Source organism: Palaemon carinicauda, chromosome 31 (assembly GCF_036898095.1).
Source record: "Palaemon carinicauda isolate YSFRI2023 chromosome 31, ASM3689809v2, whole genome shotgun sequence".
NCBI classification, from domain to species: Eukaryota; Metazoa; Arthropoda; class Malacostraca; order Decapoda; family Palaemonidae; genus Palaemon; species Palaemon carinicauda.
The window spans coordinates 81684584-81693564 of record NC_090755.1 but is presented as its reverse complement, the minus strand read 5'-3'; the positions used below and the strand labels follow the sequence as shown (position 1 = coordinate 81693564).

The 8981-nt window shown below is 36.7% G+C and overlaps 1 protein-coding gene across 3 annotated transcripts in view; it reads left to right on the top strand.

Annotated features, from left to right (window-relative positions):
- Positions 1-17: 17 nt before the first annotated feature.
- The window catches only part of LOC137624576 (WD repeat domain phosphoinositide-interacting protein 3), a 29726-nt gene continuing 20762 nt past the window's right edge, over positions 18-8981 (top strand). For all 3 annotated transcript variants that reach the window (XR_011040751.1, XR_011040750.1, XM_068355511.1), the window contains exons 1-2: positions 18-196; positions 4512-4688. Coding sequence is in view for 1 of the 3 variants with exons in the window: in XM_068355511.1 (XP_068211612.1) it covers positions 130-196; positions 4512-4688 (244 nt within the window). In the remaining 2 variants the exon portion in view is untranslated. The remainder of the gene's footprint in view (positions 197-4511; positions 4689-8981) is intronic.

The window sequence follows — 8981 nt, the reverse complement described above, 5'->3', positions numbered from 1 at the left end:
TCGAATGTAATGTCACTGTTACTGGAACAAATGATGGCGTAGATTCGGCGAAGGTATCGCAAGATAATGACTGAGCCACGATAACACCATTTGTAATTTAAGGCTTTCATTTGCAAGAAAACTAGAAACATGAATTTAGGACCCAAGAATCCCTATGGAAACGGTCTGGCTTACGCTGGATTTAACCAAGACCAAGGTAAGAGAACGTGATGCCAACCTATTTCGTCATGGGGCAATGTTTACGCCTACATATGATAGGCTGGACTTACGATGGGCAGCAATTCTTTTACTGCCTGATTAATTTTAAAGACAGTATTTTAATATTTCTCTGTAAATTAATATTCTGATGCTGTCTGCGTATTTCTCTTGCTTATATCATAGACTACGTTAGATATTTCGTGGAACAGCTTACTGTATGTACTCAATCCTCCCACCAGACTACCAGTAATCGGAAATATAACCCATTTTTCCAATTTAGCTATATTTTGATAGATTTAGGTTTTGACAAACACTAGCTTTATACTTTATTGGAATCCTTATCTTGAGTTTGGTTGTAAAGTAACATAGGCCATTGAAATTCTTATCTTGAGTTTCGGTGTAGGGTAACATAGGCCAGCAGTATACCCAGTATGGGGTGTTTATTTCACATTAACCCAATTTTCCCAAAACGATTTTGGGGTGAGTGTAGTTTGTAGGGACAGAGTGATTTCTTTCTTATTACTAGCCAAATCGTTTTTCCTTATGGGGAAGATGTTCTTCTCTATGATCCGATATACCATAATATGAAGTTATTTTATCATTTTCAATAATATAATTTACCTTTACCACGGCAATATTTTCTGAGTTCAGCACGGTCCGAATACAAGTCATGGATAGCTCCTGCTTAGTTTCCGAACTTTCCCCATTGATAGAGCCCGTGTCGTCCCAGACTAAGAATCGTTCATTTTTACAATTTAATGCTGTCGCATCAATATATATTTTTACCCCTCTGTTAAGTTTGTAGTTAGTTGGGACACGTTATTTATAGTGACATTTGATACTGCTATGATAGTTATCATGAATTGTTAGGTTTGGGAATGGTCGTTATAATGCGTCGTTTGCTGAAGCCACTTGATCGTAAAATTTCCCCCAAGCATTGTTTCCTGCCTGACTATAATAACACTCGTTGGGCGGCGCTCTGTTCGCCTATCAGCTGGTGGCGCAAGCTTGAACAGTTATTGATGTTCGGACTTATGTTTTCGCTAATCCCAACAATCTCCATTCTTTCGCTAATCCCAACAATCTCCATTCTTAACCCCTTGTTAAGATTGTTAGTTCGTTGGGACATGTTCTGAAATTATGCCGAATATTTTGTTATATATACAACCAAAGGTTAGGTTAACCAGCATCTAGTTAAGATGTTTCGTTAGATAAAACCAGTGTCAAACAAACCACCCGAACTAACCCTTCGTTTCCGTGTGCTTGTAGGCCTACTTGTGTTGGGCTGGCCGCGTGATTTAAAAATTTTTAATCCCCCCCCCCTTGACCCGAGATTGACCTGCACGAGCCACGAGGTTGACCCTTTCCAAAGCTAAACGCCGTAATGGACAGACGTGTTCCGTATAGTTTCTCTTTGAGCGATGGTGTTGAGTTTATTACTCATATAGATCAGCTTGATGCTTTGAAGACAATAAGGTTTTTAGGCCTACGGGACTTTACTCGAGTTACCCCATCATTTTTTCATGTCTATTTCGAGAAGGGCTCTTAGGTGATTTTAGGGGTCTCTGTGAAAGCGCAAGAACCCGAGGATTTAGACTTCAGCGACTGCAAATATTAAGGTAATCCCGAGTAACTTTTTTATTATTACAATGTGGTTAAGATATAATGTAGAGTGCTGCCCATAGCTTTTTTTGTGTACGAGAGAAACTTACGAAGGGGTCCGGGGGGCTTGCCCCCGGCTAGTGGTTGTGACCCGGGAACTACTAGGTTCGGTTAAGTTGGGTTTGTATGATAGTGACAGTGTTTTGGGAGGGCGGTTAAACCCCCCCGGTTAGGTCATTAGGAAGGTAAGGACTTGGCTTGTAGGTCAGGTTAGGGGGCTGGGGGAAGTTTGGGTTAGTTGTCCATTTTTCTCGCACTTTCCGACATTCATGCACCTAGTGGTCCTAGTAGGCTATGGAGATTGTTGAGACAAGCATTTACAAATTTAGTGAATTAATTATTTCATTCTGTTAAACTTCCCGTGAAAAACTCGATAGGTGATGATCTTTACTCTATTTTCTGGCGATCGCGACCCTGTCCTAGAATGTAGTTTGTTGGGACAAGCATTTACAAAACTATTGAATTTAATACCATTTCATTCTTTGATCTTTCTCATGAAAAATAGCCGATTTTGGACATTTTTTACTCTATTTTCTGGTGATCCAAGGCCTGTCCCAACATACTACATAGGCTCCATAATAACCAAGGTAATAATATTCTAAGCTTGTATAATTGATAATCAACACAGAAATACTAACCCACGGGGCTAACGCGTGTAGCGAAATATGTCCATTTGCCAGAACAAAGGAACAATGAGATACAGTATGTTCAATCGTGAGCATATGGCTGAGCAAAAACCTATAAATCATTAGTTCAATTAAGTTGACAGATAGTAATATGATTAAATACAGTTACGAATGACTCCATGCAAAGTGGGAAGGAGAGTCATGTTCTCTATGCATCAGGAAGTCTTGGCGAATAAAAGCTCTAGTGTTTTGACAGTTTCATTAATATTACTCGTTACTCGATTCACCATACTGTAATTCAAAACCTATGGATTTGTGCCAGATACTGTCAAAAATATTCAAATCATCTATAAATACTCAATATACCTGTTTTTAAAGCCGTAAAATATAGTTTTAATATAAGAATTTACCGTAGGGCGATAATGCCATCGATTCACCTCTCGCAATACACTGTATAGGCATTACCAGAGGGTTTTGGGGAATTTTTGTAGTTGGATGGAATGGACCAGGTCAGTAATTAAAGTTTGGGGAAATGTTTACTATAGCACACTACCTAACCTAAGGTTCCCCTTCTAACCTAACTTAGGAGCCATATCCTTACTTATCTACCTGTGCTGTGCACCCCCTCCTGAGACCACCATATGCTGAGCTTACCCTAAGGCTAAGTCTCAACCTTTGTTTGCTTCCCAACCAGTTTTAACTAAATTATGTTACATAAATTGTAAAATTATCTTCATGATAATGTATTTCAGACAAAGATGAACTACAGCTTCCCCATAAAGAAAATCAATTTGACAAATAAGAAATTTTAGACCTGTCCTTATCAACTACATACACCCCAATGTTTGTAGTATCTCTTTGGCCCTTATCTGTACTTCTAATAGAGCGTTAGTGGGAGGTGGGGTCACATTACAACAGTAAAGTAATGATGTCCTAACCTAATGACCTACCCTACTCCAACTATTTTATGTCTGCCCCAACATTATATTATATACTATCCCTCTTAGATTATCTTAGATTATTAGCCTCGTGCTTTAGATCCCTCTTAGATTATCTTAGATTATTAGCCTCTTGCTTTACCTCATTCTCTCTTCCATTCTTCTACCTTGCCGTCTACTGTAGGATAAATATTTAATGGGATATGCTAAGGACTTGGGGTCACAAGCTCAAAACCAGCAAAATATATTGAAGTAACCTGAATTGTAGGTTTTTGAGTATTAGGTTGCTATTGCAACTAATAGTAACTGTATTTGTTAATTTTTTTTATTGTATTGAATGGATTATTGTGCATTTACAAGTTTTTATAAAGGTGTATGAAGCAGGAAAGCAATATATATGTTTTATATATAGTGGAGCTTTGCCCCAAACCATCTTGTTTACCAATTTGGTTTTGCTGTACTGAAGCACAATATTCATAAACTGATTTTTAATAATCTAATCGAATATAACCCTACTAAAACAATAGTTTGAACCTATTAAAACAACAGTTTGAACCACATTACCTAGTTTGAACCACATTACCTAGTTTGGTGGTTAAGAATAACTTAGATACTCACTTTCATGAAAATGCCCATGTCCATAGAGTAACACCGATCTCACTAAACTGAGATATAGTCTGATTTTTTTATGTAATTTCAGGCGATTTGATTTCCAAATTTTACTTAACCTAGCCATTGTTTGATTTTCTTTTTTCAATCTTTCACTAAAGTTGTAATTTTAAATACCCTGTATTGGAGATCATAGTTCCTAGATACAGTACTTAAATGATTCTACCTCATTAATCCTTTCTCCTTCCAATGATATTTCATTTTCCATTGCATACTCCGTTCTCATTATTATTATTATTATTATTATTATTATTATTATTATTATTCCAAGTTTGTATTGTTATGAAAAATAAAAAAAAATTGATAGCTTTTTACTTCCTATTCAATAAAAAAATCAATTGTATGATAAACCTGGCCAGTGATCTTTATGTTTTTAAGGTATATCTTTGATGAAAATAATGGAAAACTTTTATTGCAGGATGTTTTGCTTGTGGAATGGACTCGGGTTTCAGGGTGTACAATTGTGATCCACTGAAAGAAAAAGAAAGACAAGACTTTTCTGATGGAGGGATTGGTTACGTTGAAATGCTCTTCCGATGCAATTACTTAGCTCTTGTAGGTGGTGGCACGCATCCAAAGTATCCCACAAACAAAGGTAAGTGTTTAGCTTGAGAATTTCTATTCCTGATTTGGTTTGTATTAGGTGGAATTTCAAAAGTTCAAACTTGTAGCAAATGTTTTTTATGTTGAACAGCCTGACATAAATCTTTTTATAGTTTATGTATGAAAAGATTTAATGTAATGTTACTCTTCTTAACCCTTTTACCCCCAAAGGACATACTGGTACGTTTCACAAAACTCATCCTTTTATCCCCATGGACGTACCGGTACGTCCTTGCAAAAAACTGCTATTTAAATTTTTTTTTTTGCATATTTTTGATCATTTTTTTGAGAAACTTCAGGCATTTTCCAAGAGAATGAGACCAACCTGGCCTCTCTATGATGAAAATTAAGGCTGTTAGAGCAATTTAAAAAAAAATATACAGTGAACCCTCGCTACTTCGCGGTTCGACCATCGCGGATTCACCACTTCGCTGATTTTTTTCATAACCCATGTCTATACATATATTGCGGATTTTCCGGAAATATCGAAAATACCGCGATGTGACCGATGGTGCGAGATTGGAGAAAGTAAGGAAAATTGAATCATGATTGATTTTCAATATAAATGAAACTTTGAGGAGCAACAAAGATATCATTTGTTAGAGAGATAGAGAGAGGTAAGGAATGGGAGGTAGTGAAAAGTAGCCCACAGAGAGAGAGAGAGAGAGAGAGAGAGAGAGAGAGAGAGAGAGAGAGAGAGAGAGAGAGAGAGAGGTAGAGAGAGAGAGGTAGAGAGAGAGAGGTAGAGAGAGAGAGAGAGAGAGAGAGAGAGAGAGAGAGAGAGAGAGAGGGGTTTAAATGTAATAAACAAAAAAATTTGATAGGTTATAACACATTGGTGCTTATGTAATATCAACTGTATACTGTAGACGGTTTGAATAAGTTAAGAAATGGTATAAATGATACTTTGTTAGTGTATTCGTACACACTCAAGAGCGGCAGCTAGATGACAGCTGATCTAATCACAGCCAAAAGTAAAAAAAAAAAAAAAGTCAACAATACTCGATTTTTAAAACACACCCGAAATTTAAAAACAAAAGTACACGCTTTCTTAATGTGCAATTAACTATTTAAAGAGTGGCAATTTTCTAGAATAAAATGATATTTCCCAAAAAATAGTGGTTTGCTGATGAAATCGGATGCCCTATTTTTGGCTATGATTGAAATGGATGTAGACTCGGCCTAATTATTTCATTTCGTATTTAATTGACACTAAGAAAACTAATTTTAGTTTCTTCATCTAAATGTAAGTATTGTATAACACGAAGAGAGAGAGAGAGAGAGAGAGAGAGAGAGAGAGAGAGAGAGAGAGAGAGAGAGAGAGAGAGAGAGAGAGAGAGAGAGAGAATCAGCTGTTGTAATCAAATGGCGTGTTTTTGTTTCGTGAGAATTTCATCGCCACGACTTTAACAACAACATACTGTACTGAACTTTACAGTATTATACAGACTACTGTAATATGATAAAGTAAAATATTTGTAATCTATTTTATATGAAATGGGGCTATTTTTGTTTTGTTTAAAATTTACATTTACGTATGTAAAACAACTCTCTCTCTCTCTCTCTCTCTCTCTCTCTCTCTCTCTCTCTCTCTCTCTCTCTCGTAGATTGTTTTCCTGCTTTGCTACGTATGTATGATTTTATATAGATACGGTAAATAATATTTGTAATAACATATTTTATAAAAGCTTTTACTGTAATATCATTATTTATCACTTTCATCATGCGGGTTAAATTCCTTAGTTTGTTTACTGAGCGTACTTTATGACGCCGTCGTTTCAGGCGGCGTCATAAAGAAAAAAATTTCATTTGGAAGTCCTAAGAAAAATTAAGTAAAACATTAGTAATAACCAAATCAACATACTGTACTGAATAATCAATATAATTGATGCAAAAACTAACCTATAAACAGATGTGTAAATGCGTTTGTTTCTTCATTAGGATCAGAGATAAACGTAAACAAAACATTGGTTGCCATTTTTTATCGTGCTTTTTGGCGTGTTTAGGAAACGCATGATATAAAGTCGCCTTTAATATTTGTGCCTGTTTTAGTTTAGGGTACTGTATTACATGCATTAAGTGTTCTGTACATTAAAGGGTAGTTTGTTAACAGTACTACGTACAAGGGAAGGTTTTAAAAGTCTGAATATACATGTTAAATAAATAGGTAAATATGGTGTTACTACTTCGAGGATTTTCACCTATCGCGGCCGCGTCTGGAACCTATCTACCGCGATAAACGAGGGTTCACTGTACTGCAAAATGTGCTTGAAAAAAAATAACCCCTAGGGGTTAAGGGTTGGAAATTTCCAAATAGCCTGGGGGTAAAAGGGTTAAAATATGTTATTTTAGTTGTTCATTACTTCTCTTGTAGTTTATTTATTTCCTTTCCTCACTGGGCTATTTTTTCCTGTTGGAGCCCTTGGCCATATAGCATCCTGCTTTTCCAGTTGAGATATATTAGTATATGTTGTACATTTTGCTTACTGCATCGTATTCGGAATGGCATATACATTACAGAAGTCTTTAATAGCCAGTAAAATATGATTATCCTTAATTTTTGCCATAATTTAGCCAGATAAACAAGGAAGCTGAAAAACAAAAATAATTTTCATAACTAGAAAAAAAATTCTTCTGCAGTGTAAAATTGTTTCATTTAATATTTATTAAAGATTACAAGATCAGAATGTCTTTACTTTATACATGATCTCTTAGATATTATCATTAATCGATTTATCTGATGGTTAGGTGTTTATCTACTTCTACTAAAACTATGGCATAGCATTTCTGGCATTTGGTAGCATGAAGAAGGCCTATTCTTGTACAATGAAAGGGATTTTGACGAAGGAAAAATCTATTTCTGGGCGAGAGACCTGTGCCGCCCAGTGAAATGCTCCTTTAGCACCATTTCTAAGGTATATAACTGCTATATATTACCAGAGAAAAATTGCATAGGAATGCCAGGTTGAACCCAGCTCGCTCACCTATATAAGGTGTCGGTATATTACTGGGGCGATGTAAATCATAACCAGAGGCCTCGCACCAATTAGAGATTTCCTCTTCAAAATCCCTGAAACAGCGAGGTGCCGTTCAACATCTATGCTGCGTAAGCTACTACTACCAACCCAACCCACGCTAGTGAACACACTCCTATTATAGAACCCATACTGGATACGTCTCACGTTTTTTTGTCTGGTGTTTCTTTGGTGTAAGGGCCTATGCTTGTACAATGAATAAGTTTTGGCAGGAATCACGACATTAATGTAACTAGACCAGTGCATACAAAATGTGGTCAGATTACCCTATATAATAGGCATTCCTTATAATTTTAACAGATGAGTTTGTAGCTTTGCTGAAATGATACAGCTATTAATGGTCTCAGGTTTGTTTAGTTGAAAACATACAAATACTTTTAAAATTTGTGATTTTACTTTGGGTATTCACCATTCCTCAACTGGGTTAGCATTCTGTTAAACTAGAAATTTACCCTAAAGTTTTCCCCTATCCTAGTCCATCGGCTTTGTTCGAGGGTGCCTTTCAATATCTCTAGGAATTATAGATGCTTACTCCTAAACCGCCCATTTTCCCATTTCACCAATTACTCAAGTTGGTAAATGACATAGAGGTTCAGCATGACCATCATCGCTCCCAAGTGGCCATATGCCAAATGGTATCGAGATCTGTTTTCCTTCTTCCTTAATCTTTGTTGTGAAGGATACCACTTGGCCCTCGATTCAAGTTTTTCTACTTGGACCTAGTTTTGGACACTACAAGAATCGTCAAGACTCATAAGGAGCTCCTTGGGAGCTCAAGCCACATTGAATGATTTTTTAAATTCGCAGGGCTCTTAAGCAGCCCTGCTTAAAATTGTGGGATTGCCGGCAGATATTTCTTAAACCCTCTAGACTGTCCTCAAGCAGTCTAGCTCTGATGAAGCAAATAGGAAATGGCATAACTTTGCATGTGTCACAAGTTATTCTGAAGGATAAAAGATCTTCGTCACCCTAGTTCAGTAGTTCATGGTTAGCACCTAGGACCCAGCTGTTCACAACTTTAAGTCCATCTTTTTTCTACAAGAAGTGACTTGTGGGACCAGGATGACTCGCAGAGGATGCGGACGATTTCCAAATGTATGCAAGTCTATTTTTCATAAATAACTATACTGTACTTCAGGCAACATATCCTCCACGTTGTTATAGGTTTTTCCTTGACTGTCTACGAGACTCCGGTAATGACCTGGCTTAACACCTGCCTCATTTTCATACCCTGGTTAAGAGTCGTCACT